Source organism: Canis lupus, chromosome 20 (assembly GCF_011100685.1).
Source record: "Canis lupus familiaris isolate Mischka breed German Shepherd chromosome 20, alternate assembly UU_Cfam_GSD_1.0, whole genome shotgun sequence".
NCBI classification, from domain to species: domain Eukaryota; kingdom Metazoa; phylum Chordata; class Mammalia; order Carnivora; family Canidae; genus Canis; species Canis lupus.
The window spans coordinates 51,464,809-51,485,027 of NC_049241.1; the positions used below are offsets into that span (position 1 = coordinate 51,464,809).

At 49.6% G+C, this 20,219-nt stretch overlaps 1 protein-coding gene across 8 annotated transcripts in view; it reads left to right on the forward strand.

The window, feature by feature from the left end:
• COL5A3 (collagen type V alpha 3 chain) overlaps window positions 1–8,001 on the forward strand; it is a 37,449-nt gene extending 29,448 nt beyond the window's left edge. For 4 of the 8 annotated variants that reach the window (XM_038567361.1, XM_038567359.1, XM_038567358.1 and 1 more), the window contains 12 exons: window positions 30–137; window positions 315–368; window positions 892–945; window positions 1,154–1,261; window positions 1,550–1,603; window positions 1,684–1,719; window positions 2,173–2,226; window positions 2,801–3,017; window positions 3,102–3,214; window positions 4,732–4,800; window positions 6,705–6,944; window positions 7,029–8,001. In XM_038567361.1, coding sequence (XP_038423289.1) covers window positions 30–137; window positions 315–368; window positions 892–945; window positions 1,154–1,261; window positions 1,550–1,603; window positions 1,684–1,719; window positions 2,173–2,226; window positions 2,801–3,017; window positions 3,102–3,214; window positions 4,732–4,800; window positions 6,705–6,944; window positions 7,029–7,175 — 1,254 coding nt within the window. In that variant the 3' untranslated portion in view covers window positions 7,176–8,001. Of the gene's footprint in view, window positions 1–29; window positions 138–314; window positions 369–891; window positions 946–1,153; window positions 1,262–1,549; window positions 1,604–1,660; window positions 1,720–2,172; window positions 2,227–2,800; window positions 3,018–3,101; window positions 3,215–4,731; window positions 4,801–6,704; window positions 6,945–7,028 lie in introns of those variants that run through there. The other 4 variants (XR_005375134.1, XM_038567360.1, XR_005375135.1 and 1 more) reach the window with 4 other exon arrangements.
• Window positions 8,002–20,219: the final 12,218 nt, after the last annotated feature.

Genomic DNA, 20,219 nt, shown 5'->3' on the forward strand with positions numbered 1-20,219 from the left:
TCTGTTCTTCCCTTGCCTTGGTCTGTCAGGGGGAGCCAGGTCCTGACGGACCCCCAGGGATGACAGGCCCAGTGGGGGCTCGAGGGCCCCCAGGACGTATGGGGCCTGAGGGTCTTCGAGGGATCCCCGGCCCTGTGGTGAGTGGGGTGGGGACAAGGATGGGGTGGGGTGGGATCAGGCCCTCCCTGTGTGCTCCTACCTCGTGTTTTCTCATCACAATCTGGAATGGCTGACCCTGGGGTGGGGGGTGGTGTGGGGCCATCCATACTGGGTTCTGGCCCAGGGCAGCACCCTCATGTTCTGCATCATCCTAGGGTGAACCAGGTCTCCTGGGTCCTCCTGGACAGATGGGCCCTCCTGGACCCCTGGTAAGAGACCTCTTTGTCCCTGATGTCCTGGTACTGAGAACCACTCTGGGCATCCAGCGATCCTTTAGTGACCCTTCACTGACTATCCATCTGACTGTCCACCCTGACCATCTATAATAACCATCTCTTCTGACCACTTATCTTGATGGTCTACATTGATCACCCACACTGACCCTCCATCTTGGTGGTCTACACTGACCAACCACACTGACCCTCCATCTTGGTGGTTTATACTCACTACAATGATCTTCCATCTTGACAGGCCAAACTGACCATCTATCTTGCTAGTCTACACTGACCCCCCACACTGATCCTGACCACTGACCATTCATATTGACCATGCTCCAATGCCTTCATTATCCCTTGTCACCCCTCCTCTCTCCTGACCATCCCCACGAACACATCCCTGGTAGTCCCCCTTTGAAATCTGGATAATTTCTCATCTGACCATCCCCCAATCACCCACATGAACCTTGAGATGTCATTTTTGAGACTCACTAACTGAGCCTCCCCCTCCTTCCAGGGGCCCTCTGGCCTTCCAGGATTGAAGGGAGATGCTGGCCTCAAGGGGGAAAAGGTAAGGATACATCTTTCCACTCTTCTCCCCTAATTACTTCCATTTTCTCCACCTTTACCTCCCTCCCTGGCCAGAGGGCTGGGGCTGGGAGGTTGGGTGTCCTCTGCTCCCACACTCATTCCCCCAAGACTCTAGAAGAAAAGTCCCCAGCATCTCTCCCTCCTCCCACCATATTTCTTTCCCCATATGTGCCTCTCTTGTTCTCCAGGGCCACATTGGATTAATTGGCCTCATCGGTCCCCCTGGGGAAGCTGGTGAGAAAGGGGATCAGGGGTTGCCAGGCGTGCAGGGCCCCCCTGGCCCCAAGGGAGAACCTGTGAGTTCTATCCCAAGTGGGAAGAATGTGTTCAGAGGGAGGGGTGGGAAGGGAGGCAGAATTGGGGCTCATTTAGAGACTATGTGAGTTTGGTTCTAGAAGCCTGGGTCTAGGATGGTAAGGGCTGTGTCTGGGGATAATGGGGAGGCTCTATCTGGGGATTTGCAGGTTGGAGGCTGGGTCTGTGGCTTGTTCTTTTGAGGAGACTAGAGGCTTGTCTGGGGGATGTATGTGCCTGGATCATAGGGGTGAACACCATCAGTGATGACCTTGGTGTCCTTTCTTCAGGGTCCCCCTGGTCCCATTGGCTCTCTGGGCCACCCTGGGCCCCCAGGCGTGGCGGTGAGTAAGAGTGGTTTGTGGGGTGGGGTCACCGTGGTGGGCCAGCTGGGACTCCAGGTCTCCCTGTCTGTACCCCACAGGGTCCTCTAGGGCAGAAAGGCTCCAAGGGGTCCCCGGTGAGTATACGCTATCCCTTGGGCTCCCACATCCCGGGTTCCTGCCCCCTTCTACTCACCCTCAATACCTTTGCATTCTGTTCATTGACTCATTCAATCACGTATTCAGCGGATATTTATTCAACATCTACTGTTGTATTTTATCAAATCGAAGATGCCATCAATTGTTAAGATGCGCCATTATTTTAGAAACTACTATGAAAGAAAGCAGTTTTGACAAGGAAACTGTAATATGCCAAAGATGTTAAGATGTTGATTTCGGAGATGTTAAAATATGGAAAGGAAATGTGCGTTTTATACTTGGTGCCAAACGTGGTGTGTCCCTCCCCCAGCGCTGTGCGTGTGTGTGTGGGTGGGTGTGAAAGTGCTGTGAGGGTGTGAGGGTGTGTGTATGTGTGGGCAGGAAGGGGTCTTCATGGACAGTGTTCACTCCCAAGTGATTTCTCCCTACAGGGATCCTTTGGTCCCCGTGGTGACACTGGCCCCCCTGGCCCCCCTGGCCCTCCGGTAAGTTCCCCCAGAGAGTATGTTGGGGTGTTCCACTGGGTCCCCCAGTGCCCAGAACTGGGTGGGGCACACAGCAGGTGTTCAGGGCATGCAGGTGGGGGGGGAGGTGCCTTGAAAGCTGAAGGAGGATCTGGGTTGGGGGTTTAGGGGGACATCCATCGAGGCTCTGACTGGGTCTCATCTTGCTTGGCTCTGTCTCCCCCACCATCTCTCTCTCTGTCTTCCATCACTCTTGGCCTTTCCCCATCTCTATTTCAAATACTTGTTCCACTGTTTTGTCTTTGTTTTTCTCTCTCTCTCTCTTTCTCTCTCTCTCTGCTTTCTTTGCCTCACCTTGTGGATCTCTCATCATGTTACTACTTGGACTTTTCCCCATCTCCGCCTCTTTCTGTCTCTCCCTCCTGTGTGTGTCTCTCTGTCTGCCTCTCTGTGTCCCCCCGCCCCTTCGCGTACCTCTCTCTCCCCTTTCTTATCCCTCCGCACCCCGGTGTCTCTCTCACCTCTGCTTGTCTCTCTTCCTGTCTCTTCCTCCCGCATCTCTGCTCTCCTCTCCTCCATCCCCACCCCTGCTCAGGGTCCCCCAGCTGAGCTGCACGGGCTGCGCAGGCGCCGGCGCTCTCTCCCAGGCCCAGGGGCGCTCGAGGCCCCGGAGGGCGGCATGGAGGAGGTGTTGGCCTCACTCACATCGCTGAGCTTTGAGCTGGAGCAGATGCGGCGCCCTCCGGGCACCGCTGAGCGCCCAGGCCTCGTGTGCAGTGAGCTGTACCGCAATCACCCACACTTGCCTGATGGTGAGGTCCCTCCCTGGCCGGGGGCGGGCAGGAAGCCCTGGGGTCCCATCCTCACTCACTCACCCACACCTGGCTCTGCGGCAGGGGAGTACTGGATTGACCCCAACCAGGGCTGTGCGAGGGATGCGCTCAGGGTTTTCTGCAACTTCACGGCAGGAGGAGAGACCTGTCTCTACCCGGACAAGAAGTTTGAGACAGTGAGTGCCTGGAGGAGCGGGGGAGAAACTGGGCTCTGGAAACCATCCCAAACCCCCCACCACCCCCTGCCTCCCCTGCCTGCCCAGTGTACACACAGGCTCTGTCTGGGGCCTTACCCTTCCTTCAACCAAGCACCTGCTATATGCCAAGTCCTGTAGAGGGCTGGGACTACAGCAGAGAATCAAAAAATAAAACAAAACAAACCTCTGCTTTTATGAAGCTCACTTTCTATGAGGAAAGATTGACACACACACACAAAATCTAGTAAAGAAAGCAGAAATGATGTCAAACCTTTAAATAGGGCGTATGTGTGCCAAGCTGTTCCCAGCGCTTAGCTGCATTAACGCTCAGTCCCAGGCACCTGACGCAGTGGTTCTGCCATTTTCCACCAGCAAGGGAAACTGAGGCACAGAGATGTGATGGGACTACCCAAGGCAGGCTGGCTCCAGAGGCCCAGCCATTAACCTCCCATCTGCCTGCTTCCTGGCCTGCTGTCTCATAGGCCCTCGACACACTGCCCTCCAGGCTGTGGCAAGCGAAGGGGAGGGGTGAGACCACCTAGTACCCCAGGAACACTGGGGTTCTCCATCAGGGAGCCCCGAGCCTAGCAGCCTCCCACACCAAGCACCAGGCTCAACAGTGGAGGGCCTGGGACGAGCCACACCCACTCTAGAACCCTGGGTTGGGGTACAGATGTCACCTCAGTGCTTTTCATCTGTAAAATGGGGCTCAAGAAAGCATCTCCCCCAGGATGGTTGTACATTTGAGGTGCCGATGCACTTGTCAGGAGCACTGATAAAACACGATGCGTGGTGCTGTGCTGAGGCCTCCGCCGCCTGTAAGATCTGTAGCCAGCACAGAGCCTAAGGAAATGCATGGTGATGTCCTCGTTGCTTATTGCTATTTTTGACTGGTCAGAGCTCTGGTTTAGTGGGAGCTCAACATCCCCCACCTCCAATGGGAATTTAGACTCACCCAGACCCCCCAGTCATGTAGGACTTGCCCTCTGAGCAGTTGCTTGTGGTACCTGAGGCCTGAGCTTCTCTCACCAGCTCACCTTCCTCCTGCTCAGAGGTGCTGGAGAGGGGGAGGGAGGAATGATCCAGGTTTGGGTTCCCCAGACACAGACCCTGAGACAAGCATTTGAGGGCAAGTCATTTATTTAGGCGGAGATCTCAGGTGGCATCAGAAGAGAGGGGAAGTGAGAAGGGTTGGAGGGGGCAGCCAATAAAGATTAAAATGTCACTATTGTGCACTAGGGGCTCAGTCTCCCCCCCCACCCAGGGACTTCCGGGAGACAGTGGGAGACAGTGGTTGTCCCACCCTGAGGGAGAGGGAGCCGGGCCAACTCTCATCGGTCATTGGTTGAGGGCTGCCCTGCAGACCAGCCAAGCTCACTTCCATGGCCACGGAACAGTCTTTCTTGGGTAAACAGTCGTGTGGGGAGGTAAATGTAGGAAAGACCTAGCTGGCACCCAGGGCATCGTCTACACTGACAACTCCCTCCCATCCCCAGGTAAAAATGGCCTCCTGGTCCAGGGAAAAGCCAGGAAACTGGTATAGCACATTCCGACGAGGAAAGAAGGTGAGTTGCTAGAGGCCAAGGTGGGGGGTGGGGGGTAGTATGAAAACTGGTAGGAAACTGGTGCAGGGGGAGTTGGAGGAGGGGCTCTGAAGGGTGAAAGGAACAGGAGACTCACCTCTGCCTTCATGGTGGTTGCAGGCTTGGAGGAGGGGGTGGCAGGTTGGGGGTGGGCAGCCTCAGATGTGTGATGGAGGAGGCAGAGGGTATGGTGGAAATCCAGAGGCAGTGCTGAAAGTACCAGCTGAAGCCTAAAAAAAAAAAAAAAAAAAAAAAGTTGAGTTAGTAAGTTAGGGAGGACAGGGAAAAGTGTTCAGGCAGAGGGAAGAGCATACACAGAGGTCAAGAGTTAAAAGAGGGTCTGGTGGATTTTTTTTTTTAATTTTTTATGATAGTCCCATTGAGAGAGAGGCAGAGACACAGGCAGAGGGAGAAGCAGGCTCCATGCACCGGGGAGCCTGATGCGGGACTCGATCCCGGGTCTCCAGGATCGCGCCCCGGGCCAAAGGCAGGCGCCAAACCGCTGCGCCACCCAGGGATCCCGGGTCTGGTAAATTTAAAGAAAAAGCCACTTGCTGGGGCAGCCCAGGTGGCTCAGCGGTTTAGCGCCGCCTTTAGCCCAGGGCGTGATCCTGGAGACCCAGGATCGAGTCCCGCATCGGGCTCCCTGCATGGAGCCTGCTTCTCCCTCTGCCTGTGTCTCTGCCTCTCTCTCGCTCTCTCTCTGTCTCTCATGAATAAATAAATAAAATTAAAAAAAAAAAGCCACTTGCTCTGCTCTAGAAAAGTGTGAAGGAGAATGTGGTAAGAAAGGACGCTAGGGGGTGGGCGTGCCTGGGTGGCTCAGTGGTTGAGCATCTGCCTTCGGCTCAGGTGATCCTGGGCTCCTGGGATCAAGTCTTGCATCAGGATCCCTGCAGGGAGCCTGCTTCTCCCTCTGCCTATGTCTCTGCCTCTTGCTCTGTGTCTCTGAATAACTAAATAAAATCTTTTTTAAAAAAGAAAGGAGGCTGGGGAGGTGGGTTCAGTTGGGATTTATTTATGTAACTTGTATGTATATGCTAAGCACTGGGGATGTAGCAGCTGGTAAAACACAGCTCCTGACTTTGTGAAGTTGATATTCTGCTAGGAACAAAACCAAGGAAACAGGAAGACAAAAACCAAAGAAACAAAGCTGTAATATAGTGTGGGGGTATCTTGGTTTGGGTTCCCCCAAAACAGACCCTTCGACAAAGACTCAGTTGCGATTTCTTTATCTGGGAGGTGATTCCAGAAAACGTCATTTGGGGAACGTGGAAATGACGCAGAGAAGAGAAGGAAGCCAGAAGGGGTGCATTACCCAGCCAGTTATCTCAAGCCCAGGATATGTTAATAATATATTTTATTTGACCCAGTACATCTAAAATAGTGTCATATCAAAATAAGGGTTACTGAGGCATTTTAAATTTCTTCACTACGAGTTCTGCAGAGCCTGATGCATATTTTACATTTATAGCACATCGTAATTTAGATACTAAATTTCATTGGAAGTTCTCAATCCATACTTAGCTTTCATAAAATTGCAGTGGAGAAAAGAAGACTCACGTACTCCAGTTGTTTCACACCTGAGTTTCCTGATACCTGGATTGAGGCTCAGTGATTCGTTAGGAGTTAAAGTAGAAAAAAAATAATAATTAGGTAAAAATCTTAAACAATTAATTAAAAATTTAAGAAGGTTCCATCTCATTGGCTGCATTTCAAGTGCTCAGGGGCCACGTGGGCCTAGGGGCTCGCAAAGGGAACCGTGGATGCTGGATGGCTGGTGGGGCCAGGGGTTGGAGATCCTGGGACGTGGGTTCCTCAGAGAGAGTCGGGGTGAATGGGGCACCCTCACTTCCTGCTTTGTCTTCCCCCCACCCCACCCCCAGTTCTCCTATGTGGACGCCGATGGGTCCCCGGTGAGTGTGGTACAGATGACCTTCCTGAAGTTGCTGAGTGCCACAGCCCACCAGAGCTTCACCTACACCTGCCAGAACTCTGCCGCCTGGCTGGACGAAGCTGCGGGCGACCACGGCCGTTCTGTGCGCTTCCTTGGGGCCAACGGGGAGGAGCTGTCTTTCAACCAGACGACAGCGGCCACCATCACCGTCCCCTACGATGGCTGCCGGGTAAGGGCAAGGGCAGGGGCTGGCTGGAGTAGGGAGAGGCCTCGGCTGCCCTCCTAACGCCCCACTCTGTCTTCCCACCATCAGCTCCGGAAGGGACAGACGAAGACCCTCTTGGAGGTCAGCTCTTCCCGAGTGGGGTTTCTGCCTCTGTGGGACGTGGCAGCTGCTGACTTTGGCCAGACGAACCAGAAGTTTGGGTTTGAACTGGGCCCTGTCTGCTTTAGCAGCTGAGAGTCTCGGGGTGGGAGGGACAATGAGGGAGCCCCAGACGGGGCGCTTTTGGTGCTGAGGCTTTGAAGCCATCATATTTATCGTCTCCTGTGACTGTGGAGCCAGGGGAGAATCTGCTCCTCACGGTCAAGCAATATTCCTTCTCCATTCCAGGGGGCTGGGGACGGCCCTCCCCTGGCCCAAGAGTCTGGCCTCCCCCTCACTGCACCGCAGCTGACATACTGTAGTCTGGCTCTTTGTCCCCTCCATGCCCAGCCAACCCTCAACTCGCCATCACTGGTGCCCCATGCAATGAACTTCTAACTCAGAGCTGATGAGTGCCCCCCACACCTGCCTCCCCCCATGCCCCAGGCAGTGCTCTCAACACCCTGTGGTGCTACCCTTTTCAATAGTTAAGCACTGGATGTCTCCTGATCCCAGGCTGGGACCCCTTCACTCATTCCTGTTTTCAGGTGGGTTCACAGTGAAGAAACTGAAGTCAGACTACAGAGGGAAGTAGGACTTCCCTGGACTGAGCTGTGTGCTCCTTCTGCTGCCTCAGCCCAGCTCTGAATACTGCCCCCCACCCATATCTCCCCAAATGCACCTTGCCATGCCAGGTGGGATGGGGAGCCAAGGTAGTGGGGGCGAATCAGGATCCTAATGGTGCTGCCCTATTTATACCTGGGTCTGGATTAAAAGGGAAAATCCCCTCTGTTGTATATTTAATCTGCTTCCTCCTTAGGGAAGTCTGGGATATGATGAGAGAGATTCTAGCATCCCCACCGCTCCAGGGCCATAGGGCATATTTGGCATCTCAAGTCTGAGAATAAACCAGTGAACTGTGTCCCTGTGTCTTTCATCTAGTGCTGGCTATATCTTTCATAAGGTCAGGCTCTTATCTCACCTGAGGTATCTGCCGTGACCTGTTTTATTGTACCTTTTGGTAGAGGTGACTTTGGGAGGTAGGGGCATCCAATTATGATACTCTCTGGAGACGTTGGGTCTGTTTACCAGTTCAGGCCCTTAGAAGAAAAGTCAAAAATCACCAGATCTCTAAGAGAGATCTTAAATGCTTACACCACAAAAAAAGAAATGGTAACTATGTGATGTGATGCAAGTGTTAGCTAATGCTATGGTGGTAATCATTTTACGATATATAAGTGTATCAAGTTAACAGGTTGTATGTCTTAGACTTACACAATATCATATGTCAATTCTATGTCAATAAAGCTGAAAAAAATTGTGAACCTTATTAGGAAGATCTCAAACTTTAAAAAAGAAAGAGGGAGGGAGAGAGGGAGGGAAAAGATAGTTAGATCTTCACGTTGATCTTGATTTGTCCTAGAGTTATTGGCTGAGCTGAGGGTGAGGGAATAGATCAAGAGGTGACATGGGATGTGATTTGGGTTTGCGATAACATGACTAGAGGTCAGACTTCTGAGTGGCAGGTCAAGGGATGAGTTGGGGATAGAGAGAATTATGTTAGAAGCGGAGCCTTGAGGTAAGCTGGATGTTGGGGGGTAGGGGTTGGGTGAGTTATGTTGAGAATGGATTGAAGATGAGTCAAATTGGAGGTTGGTTTGGAGTGAGTTGAGTTTGAAGTTGTGTATTAATGATGGGATCCACTGAGTTGGAGATTGGGCAATCAGTGGATTGAGGTCAGAGTTTGGACTTAGATGTTGGATTGACATGAATGAGGGTTGATTTGGGAAGGAGGATGAATGGAGTAGAGGTAAGTAGGGGTTGCTGTGAATGGGGATTGGGGATTGGCAGTTTGGTAAGTCAAGATAGCATCAGTTAAGAGGAGAGTTGGGTTTGAGGTAGCTTGAATTGGGGGTTAGATATTGGGTTGAGGGTTTTTAAAAATAGATTTATTGAGATGTAATTCACTTACCATATAATTCACCCATTTAAAGTATGCAATTAAATGATTTTCACAGACTTGTACCACCATCACCACAATCAATTTCAGAACATTTTCATCACCTCAAAAGGAAATCCCATATCCATTAGCAGTCACTTTCCATTTCCCCCAAACCTCTCAGTGGTAGGCAACCACTAATCTTGCTCTCTCTATGTATTTGCCTATTCTGGACATTTTATATAAGTGGAATCATATAATGTGTGGCCGTTTGGATCTCGATGCTCTCACTTAGCATAATGGTTCAAGGTTCATGTTGCAGCATGCATCAGTACTTCATTCCTGTTTATTGTTGAATAATATTTCTTTGGATATATCACTTTTGTTTATCCATTCGTCAGTTGATAGACATTGCAGAATTGAGTTAAGGATTGACAGAGGGCTGGTATGAGTTGAGTTGGGTCAGGTTGGGATTGAGTAGTTATAGGGTTCAGGTTGGGGTAAATTGTCTCCCCAAAAGCCAGGGCTTACCTTACTACCTCTGCCACCAGGTCCCATAAGGCCATCTGAGTGCTTGTCCTGGATTCCCTCATTCATTCAATCAACATTACTCATGAAGGAGGCAGAGAATAGCTAAACCTATAGCTATGTAGTGTGATTTTAGGAAAAAAATCAAACAAGTTGCAGAGTGATGGAGTGGTGGATATTTGAAATAAGATCATCAGGAGAGATCTCACTGAAGAGTTAATATTTGAGCAGAGAGACCCAAAGGATGAAAGGAAAAGCCATGTGAAATTTGAGGAGGTATTACCCACACAGTGAAGAATCCAGAAACTCTAAAATACCGATGATGACTCTTGAGGGGATGGTGTTTCCCTTGGTTACCTCTTCTCCTGAATTGTTGCTTTTGCTGATTTTTTTCACACTGTTCTATCAATCCGAATGTACACCCAGGACTGCTTCCCATTTTGTTCCTCTCCCAAACATCCTTTACTCAACACATATGGTAACACCAATGCTATGTGTTGTTTTCCTCTTTCAGAGCACTCCTAATTGAGAACACATTTCCCAGCTTCCCTTGCAGTTAGGTTGGGGCACGCGCCTGGGTCTTGGCCAGTGGGATGTGGGTAACCATAAAATCTTCTGCTTGATCCTCTGAGCTCTTTCAGTCTGTAATGACTTTGGAGATCACATCTGTAAGATGGGAGTGTCTTACATGGAACTAGAAAGAGGCCAACTTCTCTGAGCTACTGCTTGGAGGAATGCTGCAAGACTTCCATCAAACAAATAACTTTATTGTGTTAAGCCCTTGAGATGTTGAAGGGTTGCTTGTTACTGCAGCTATTATTAATTATCCTGACTAATACAGTGAATGAGTCCAATTTTTACTGAAGGTCAGCATATAAGCATGTGTGCAAACCAGGAGGTCCCATTGCAGCCATGTCAACAAATTAGAATTTAATATTGACTATCCTTGTCCTTAAAAGTCCCCACCACTGTAAATTTGTCCCTGGTGGCGTGTGCTCCCCGAATCTGGATTTCACACAATTCTGCTGTCCTCTGCCATATTTCCCTCCCTGGTACCTCTTCTTGCCTGCCCTCCTCGCTCCCTTCCTCTAAGACTGTCTACACTTGGATCACATTTATCTCACTTTCTGTCAAAGAACCACTCACAACACAACATTTCTTGCAGACCAGATCATCATACCCACACAACCCATGATTAGTTCAACTAACACTGTTAATAACAATGACCACTGATTGAGCATCTACGTGCCAGGCACTGTTCATCAAATTTTTCCCTGGGTGAATTAACTTATTCTTCATCACAACCTTTGAGGAGGGTTCTGTTATTACCCTCATTTTGCAGGTAAGGGAACTGAAGAACAGAGGTAAAGTAACTTGCTCAGAGTCTAGAGCTAGAGATTTTGCTAAATAAGAAGCCATCTCCTTTAGGGAAATTTCTTCCATCATTAAAAAAAAATTTAGATCTTAGGGGTGCCTGGGTGCCTCAGTTGGTTAAGCATCTGACTCTTGATTTTGACTCAGGGTCATGAGATCGAGCCCCATGTTGGGCTCCACATTGGGCCTGGAACCTGCTTAGGATCCTTTCTCTCCTTCTCCCTCTGCCCCTCCCCACCTGCTCTCTTTCTTTCTCTCTCATAAATAAATAAATAAATAAATAAATAAATAAATAAATAAATAAAATTAGGGGCTCCTGGATGGCTCAGTGTTTTAAGCATCCTGAGCTCAGCTCATGATCCCAGGGTCCTGGGATCAAGCCCCACATTGGACTTCTCTGCCTCCCCACCACCATGCTCTCTCTCTCTCTCTCTGTTTCTATGTCTGAAATAAACAAAGAACATCTAAATTAATTAATTAATTAATTAATTAATTAATTAATTATATCTCATACACAGCTCACGGTTTCTTTTCTTTTCTTTTCTTTTTTTTTTTTTTTAAAGATTTTATTTATTCATGAGACACACACACACACACAGAGGCAGAGACACAGGCACAGGGAGAAGGAGGCTCCCTGCAGGGAGCCCAATGTGGGACTCAATCCCAGGACTCCAGGAACACACCCTGGGCCAAAGGGACACCCAGGCGTCCCAGCCCATGGTTTCTGAATGCAGGTCAGCTGGCTTCTGCTTTTGCAATTCCAGTCCTATCCTGGTGCAGGTATTTGGGAGGGGAGGATCAATTAATAGTGTAATGAATACTCTTTAATTAGCTAAAAGCTGGTTAAAGCATTAGAATCTCAGCCTTGCTAAATTAAGGCAATTGACAAAGGTATAAGGAGGGAATTCTGGGCTTCACGCTCAGCTCCTTGTATTTACCCAGCATCTTCACCAGCACCCAGGCGGCTGCTGGGAAACCCCCCAGCTTATTTGCATATTCAGCGGCCATAATTAATCACACCACTTGTGCTTCCTGAGCAATTACACCCTCTGTGTTCTGAACTGGGGCCGGGGCTGGGCAGCCAGTGTGGGAGCTGCCTATGGCTTCATACGTGTTTGTAGGAGGTGGGTGGAGTAGAGAATTTTACAAATACACACAACACCATTGGAGATACATTGACCAAGGGCCCAGGGAATCAGACCCTCATCTTGTCACATCCCAGATCCATAGGCAGATTCAGAGAGGTAGGCCCATGTTATACACACCCATTTGCCTCCAGCCAGATCCAAACATGCTGACATTTATAGCAGGCCACGCACACAGTTGCACACACCCAATTGTGCCTGGACACACCCAAAGCCCCCCTCACACACACACACACACACACACACACACAGAATCATGTTCATAAACCCACACTCAGATGCGTAGCCACACCTGAGACCTCTGTTGTCACACCCTGAACTACTGCATCTGGGGGTCTGGCACATGCTAGGCAGACAGAGGGACACACAGCCCCACACAGAGAGACATGCCACCAACACATAAAGTACATGCATATGCTCAACTAAACTGACGTCATAGACATTTCTGAGATCCCTTCGCCCACACCACACATTCATCCATTCATTCAATCAACAAATATTTTTTTTTAATTTATAATAATTTTATTTATTTGAGAGAGCGAGCAAGCAAGAGAGAGAGGAGCAGGAGGAGGGGCAGAAGGAGAGGGTGAAGCAAACTCCCCGCTGAGCAGTGAGCCTGCATGGGGCTGGATCCTGGGACTCTGGGATCATGACCTGAGCCAAAGGCAGACACTCAAATGACAGAGCCCCCCAGGTGCCCCTCAACAAATATTTATTAAGCACCTACTTGTGCCAGGTACTGTTACAGAGTCTGGGGATCCAGCACTGAATAAAACAAGGATCCCTGCTCTCGTGGAGTTAACTCTCAAGTGGGGCTGACAGGCAGTAAGCAAATACATATGTGACATGTCAAATGGCGCTATGAAGAAAAATAAGGCAGAGAGGAGGGCAAGAAGAGGTGTTCTTTGAGACAGGGTGGTCAGGGAAGGCTATCTGGAGGAGGCATCCTTGAAGCAGAGGCTCATTCAAAGAGAGGGAGGGTACCACGTGACTTCTCACACAGCCAGACCTAGAGACACCGACAGTGAGGTACAGGTTCACAAACGGACACAGGCCAGGCAAGCTTACAAGGGCATGTCCCCATGAAAGCACGTGTGCTCTATGTCTAGAGAGCCCTGGACACCAGAGTTTCCTTTTGAGAGGGCAGGTCTGTATCCTAAAGGGTCACTGGAAGCTGAGCATAGAACCAGATTGATCTTGAGAGGCCATCCTGTCTCTTCCTTTATTTGAGAGAGCGAGCAAGCTCATCTTCCTTGATGCTGGCCTCATCTTTATACATGCTCCCCCCCCAGTATAACTCTTATTTTATTTTATCTTATTATTTTTGTGGTAAAAAACATATAACAAAATTTACCATATTTATCACTTTTAAGCATGCACTTCACTAGTATTAACTATATTCACATTGTTGTACAACAAATCTCTAAAACTATTTTTTGAGATTTATTTATTCATTTGAGAGAGAGAGAGAGCAGGTGCAGGGGCAGAGGGAGAGGGAGAGAGAATCTTAAGCAGACTCCCCATTAAGCAAGGAGCCTAACACGGGGCTTAACCTCATGACCTGAGCTGAAATCAAGTGTTCCATGCTTAACCGACTGAGCCACCCAGGCACCCCCTCTAGAACTTTTGTATCTTGCAAAACTGTATCTCTGTCCTCAGTAAACCATTCCCCATTCCCCCTCTCCCAGTGCCTGGCACTCATCATCTGCTTTCTGTCTCTGTGAATTCGATTATTCTAGGCATCTCATATAAGTAGAATTATACAGGGTTGTCTTTTGTGATTGGCTTATTTCACTGAGTATAATGTCCTCAAGCATCATCCACTTCGTATGTGTCAGAGTTTCCCTCCCTTTATTTTTATTTTTTTAAATTTTAATTTATTTATGATAGTCACACAGAAAGAGAGGGGGGGGGGCAGAGACACAGGCAGAGGGAGAAGCAGGCTCCATGCACCGGGAGCCTGATGTGGGATTCGATCCCGGGTCTCTAGGATCGCGCCCTGGGCCAAAGGCAGGCGCCAAACCGCTGCGCCACCCAGGGATCCCAGTTTCCCTCCCTTTAAAGGCTGAATGCTATTCCTTTGTCTGGACATACCACATCTTATTTATCCATTCATCCATCAATAGACACTTGGATTGCTTCTAATTCTTGGCTACTGTAAATAATGCTGCTCTGAACACAGGTGTGCAAATATCTCTTCTAGACCCTGCTTTCAATTCTCTTGGACCAATACTCAGAAGTGGGATTGCTGAATCGGGTATATTTCTCTTTAATAATTTGTGTGCACGGAGACATGCCATATAGGATAAAATGCACGGACCTTGAGTGTTCTGTTTGAGTGTTGAGTTGTGACAAATGCCTACATGCCTTAAGTGAGATGTAGACTGCTTCCAGCACCCCAGAAGTTTCCTCCTGTCCCTTCCCATGGCCCCTCCAAGACACCACCTCTTCTTGGATATGTTTCTGGAGTTACAAAGCCGATGAATGAAATGTGGAAAGTGTGTGGAGGCCCTGTGGTAGCATGGTTAGAGCCAAACCATCTGGTCCAGCTTCTGCTCCTCCACTAGGGCAAGTGTGACTTTCACTGCTGTGAGCCACAGTCTCCACGGCTGTGATGGTGTGGTGAATAATGCACCTAAGCATCATGTTGTGTGAGGGCTAAATTACTTAAAATAGGTCACTTAGAACAATATCTGCCATGTGGGAAATGCTATAAAAGTGTTGCTGTTATAAGAAAATACATGTAGTGTGTGTGGGGTGCCTGGGTGGCTCAGTTGGCTAAGCATCTCTCTTGATTTCAGCTCAGGTCATGATCTCAGGGTGGTGAGATCAAGCCCCGCGTTGGGCTCTGCACTGGGCATGGAGCCTGCTTAAGATTTTCTCTTTTTCTCTCCCTCTGCCCCTCCCCCTGCTGCCTGTGTTTGTATGTGCGTGTGTACTTGCACATGCACATGTGCTCTCTCTCAAAAAAAAGAAAGAAAAAATACATATAGTGAGAACTTTATAATAAACACGTGCCCACCGCCCAGCCTAAAAATGTCAATAAAATAAAATAAAATAAAATGTACACACATTTGATGCCCCTGTACACATTTCTGCTATTGTTTGTCTTTCCTTTTCCTGCTATCAGTAAATGAGTATAAATTTAAAAAAGGGATCCCTGGGTGGCGCAGCGGTTTGGCGCCTGCCTTTGGCCCAGGGCGCGATCCTGGAGATCCGGGATCGAATCCCACGTCGGGCTCCCGGTGCATGGGGCCTGCTTCTCCCTCTGCCTATGTCTCTGCCTCTCTCTCTCTCACTGTGTGCCTATCATGAATAAATAAAAAAAAGTAAAAAAAATTTAAAAAAAATTGGGACACCTGGGTGGCTCAGCGGTTGGGCGCCTGCCTTCAGCTCCGGTTGTGATCCTGGGATCCGGGATTGGGTCCTGCATTAGGCTCCCTGTGAGGAGCCTGCTTCTCCCCCTGCCTGTATCTCTGCCTCTCTCTCAGTCTGTGTCTCTCATGAATGAATAAATAAATCTTAAATTTTTTTTAATTTAAAATTGTGATAAAACATACCTCACATAAAATTTATCAGTTAGCCATTTTTAAAAGATTTTTATTTTTTTATTTGAGAGAGAGCACAAGTGGGTGAAGGGGCAGAGGAAGAAGGAGAGCAGGGAGCCCAATGTGGGGCTCGATCCCAGGACCCTGAGATCAAAATCTGAGTTGAAAGCAGATGCTTAACCAACTGAGCTACCCAGGCGCCACCCCCACCCCCACCCCAGTTAGCCATTTTTAAGTGTTGGGTTTGGTGGCATTGAGTTCGTTCACACTGTTGCACAACCACGACCACCGTCCATCTCTAGGGGCTTTGTCATTTTCCCAAACTGAGAGTCCATACCCATTACACACGATTCCCATTACACTTCTCTTCCCTGGAGTGTGGCAACTTCTGTCCTCGGAGTATTTCTCCGTGTTTACTGCATCCAGGGGGGCTGTATCCATGGCTGATGCACGGACTTTGGCAGGTTTTAAAACTATAACTGGTACAATATTGAACATGTTCTTTTGTAACTTGCTTTGCTAGCTCAGCCAGAGACTTCTGCGTCTTCTCCATGCAGACACAAGTATTTCTAGTCGTGTGTTTTTAAGTGCTTACCTCAGCATAGCTATCTGTTGTAGTCATGAACTTTTAGGTGTTTTCCATTTTGTTCCATTCACACATCCTGGCATGGGCCTTTGTGCACATGGATAAACGTCTCTGGGGTGTATGAATAAATATGAGTGGAAATTCAGGGTTATGGGGAAGACACATCTTCAGCTGTCCTGGGTACAGTCTTCACGCTAGTTGGCCAAACTACACCATATCCCTTCCCACTCACCACTCTTCCAAGCTTCCAGGACTCCCTGTCAGGCCCCAAGTATTTCTGTCTGGCAGCTCTGGCCTCACTTGTCACCAGCCCTCAACAGAAGAGCTAGCTAGCCTCCTGTACTCTGCAGCCTCAGGGCCTTTGCATCTGCTCTTCTCTCTGCCAGCTGAGCCCTGCCAACTTTTACTCAGCTTTTTGGCTCTGACCTGCCCTACCCCCAGGCTAGATCAGGGCTCTCCAAACATGCTCCGAGAACTCTGCCCATCTGTGCATGCACTGAACTCTCAATTACTTGAGGGCAAAGGCTTTCTTGTTCATAGCCACAGATCCAGAGCAGGCTGGGCCTGGAGCGATTGCCTTGTCTCTACTTGTGGATGAATGGAGGAGTCTTGCGTCTACTTTCAGGCAGGAGCCAGTGCTGCACAGAGACCTGAACTCCAATCCCAGCTCCACCACTTCCTAGCTGTGTGACCTCAGGCGAGTGGCTTAACCTCTCTGAGCCCCTCACTTTCCTCTCCTATGAAACCCTTCCCGGGGCTGCTACAGGGGTTGAAGTGAGCCCCAGCCAGGTCTGGCTCAGGGTAGACCCTGCTTGGTAGGAGCTGCTGTGATTCTGAGCCAAGTTCCGGGCCTGTAACCTCGATTAGGGCCTTACTCCTTCCTGGCTTGGCAGGGCTGGAAGCGATGCTGGGTCTCCTTGTCCCGCCAACTCATCCCTCAATTCCCAGGCCGGTAATGGGAACCACATGTGCTGGATGCAGGCCCACCCGCCCTCCTCCCCCCGCCCCCCGCCCCCTCTTCCCCCCAGAGAGGCCTCCTTAGTCATCCTGTCCACCTCCCCCTTCCCACAACCTCATTCCCACGCTGCCCTGGCCTGGGCTTTGCGTGTCAGAGGGTGTCTGTGTCGTGCTGTGGGTCCCTGTGGGTCTCTGTGTGTGTGAGAACTGTGTGCCTGTACTGTGCAACTGTGTGTGTGACTGGGTCTGAACTGTAAGTCTCTGAGGGTTTCTTGTACAAATCCTGAGCCCCTTTTCGTGTCCATGTGTGCTTGTGTATGAACTGCTTGCCTCTTTTGGGTGACTGTCTTGTAGGTTTGTGATGCATTCCTATAGGAACTATGTGCTGATTTACAAATGTCCGCGTGGAACTGTGTGTTTGCGTTATGTTCATCTTTATGCCACTAAATTGTGGATTTATGGCGGTGCTGACATTGAACAATATGCCCATACTGGGGATCTGTGTGTGTGAGCTGTGTGCCTGAATTGCGGGGTTCGTGTATTTTTTTGTGTTGGGAATCTCTGCGTGTATGAGGTCAAATGTATTCATGCGTGCCAGTTCTTGGGTGATTATGGCTGGTTCACCTCTTACATCTTTCAACCATCTGTGTTTCTGTGAGCGCTTGAGCCTGGGTTGTGTGTGTCTGGCTACATGTTGCATGTGGTTTTGTGTGCTGGTTCTGAGTAACACCATTCTGTCTGGGCCCGATGTTGTGCCAGAACCTGGTATGGTGTACCTGGGTGACTGCATGCCCATGTTGTGTGTGGGTGTGTGTCATTTTGCTCAAGGCCAGACAAATTCCTGTCCCCACAGCTGGGTCATTCAATGTGTATGTATGTGTGTGCATGTGTGTGTGCATGTGTGTGTGTGTGTGTGTGTGTGTGTGAAGCCTGGAAGGGAGGGAGTCCCAGTGGTGGCAGCAGTTCCACAGTAAGAAATGGCCAAGAGAAGGAAAGAATGCAGCTCAACAATGGAGATGGTCTGTGGGGAGGCCCCAGGATTGAGAGCTGAGCTCAGAAACCTCGTCTGGGACATGGAAGGAGGGCTGAGCTCCACTCTGTGTGAGCGCTTGGAGGTGCAGGATTGGGAGTCCGGGATCTGGAGGGCACTGGCATGATCTCCGAGAAGATGCATGGGCTTGAGAAGAGTAGAGGTGATGCTCGGCTCACCTGGGTGGGGCCAGGCCTTCTCGATGTGAACACCACAGGGTCTGGCCCAAGTACTCCTCTGCAACCACAGCATAAAGAACCTCATGTCTGGAGTCAGACATGAACCAAATTGTGCTCGTAGCTCTACTGTACATCCTGTCTGTGGCCTTTGTCCAGTGTCGTAAGCTCTCTGAACCTCAATTTCTCCATCGGAAAAATGGGACAAAAGCAGATGATGTCAGCGCTTTGCCCATATCCCCTTTGCCCTGAGATGTTCCCATTCACACTTCCTCCAGCCTCAGGATTGTCTCAGTTCACCAACTGGCCAGGCCAGAAATGCCAAAGTGGGCATCCCCGGGAATGGCCCTCCCCCAGTGACATGCAGGACCCGGAGAACAAACAGCCACTTCCCTCCGCCTCGGGTGGGCCAACTGTGAGGAGCAGGTTCTACCCTTTCTCCCAAGGGTCCCCAGCAGGACTGATTCTCAGTTTCCAATGTGGACTTGACAGGAAAGGAAAGATGCACAATGAATAGCCCAGTGTAATGCTTTGGAGATGAGAAACAGAGAAAGAGAATCCTGATGATATAACAGGACCCCTGGATCCAGCCATTCCTGAATTCAATTACCTTTGGATTTTTTTTTCCAGTTATGTGAGCTGATATTCTTTTGTTGTTGTTGTTGTTGTTAAGACAGTTCTAATTGCCTTTCTGCCACTTGCTACCAAAAGGCTTCTGAATGATATATAGAGGGATCTGCAAGAGCAAAGGCATGTGTAGACATGCGTGGCATAGATTCATTCACTCATTAAACTCCTTTTGGTCATCTCTGTGTTGGGCTCTATGCAGAATACGGGAAAACAAAGGCCAGGATGTTTCTTCCTCTGGCTAGATCCAGGAAGGGATCATGGGGGCCTAAAGCCAATGGCTGCCCAAGCACCAATTAGGAAAAGCCAATGGTGAGCTGGTGAGAGTTGGCAGGGACCCAGTGCTCCTCTGCCCTGCCTCCATACATTGTGGAGAGCAGGCTTTGCCCAGTGCTAGCCCCTGAGTCATCTGGTCCATCAGATTTGCTGCACGAGGTCCTTGGGAGGCTGATCTCTCTTCAGTTCTGAACACACTACGGTAACCACGGAGGAAGGGAGACACCGCGCTCATCATAGCATTGATGATGGTGCTGACCTAGAAGCTGACAACAGTACAACCGAGACACTGAGTATGACCTTGATCACAGTGTGACCTAATCATAATTTTGACCATAGCACGGCCAGGTTACTGTCCAAACCAAGGTCAGAACAATGACCACAGATGACGGACAGTAATCATGAATCTGAGCACATTAGAGCCAGGAAACTGGCCATCACACTGACCATAATACATCTAGGAATGGCCCACGGAGACCACAATACTGACCACTCTTCTGACCCCAGTAGAACCAGGGTGCTGAGGGCAGCACGGAGCCCACTTCAGTAGGATACTGACCACAGTGTGATCAGGACACAGATTGCTACTGACCACAGCTGTGGTTGTGACCACAGCATAGAACGTATTGGCCAGGGTCCAGTCAGAAAAACAGAGCTCACACCAGGTATTCAATAGCAAAATTTCAGACGAGGATTTAGCCACAGAGCTAAATCCACAGAGATGTTAGTTAAGCTTTAAGAGTAAAAGGAGAAGATGAATGGACTCTACAGTGAGTACAAGCCACCATCTTCCCAAGAGCTGATGTAGCTGAAGGGAGGAAGTAGTTACCAGAGTCCAGAACCTGCCACCACCACCTGGTAGGAGCTGAACCACAGCGGGGACTCCCATCCCAGTGGGGCTGAGACCACAGAGACAGAACACAGAGATACCCAAAGTGGAGAGAGAGGGAGAAA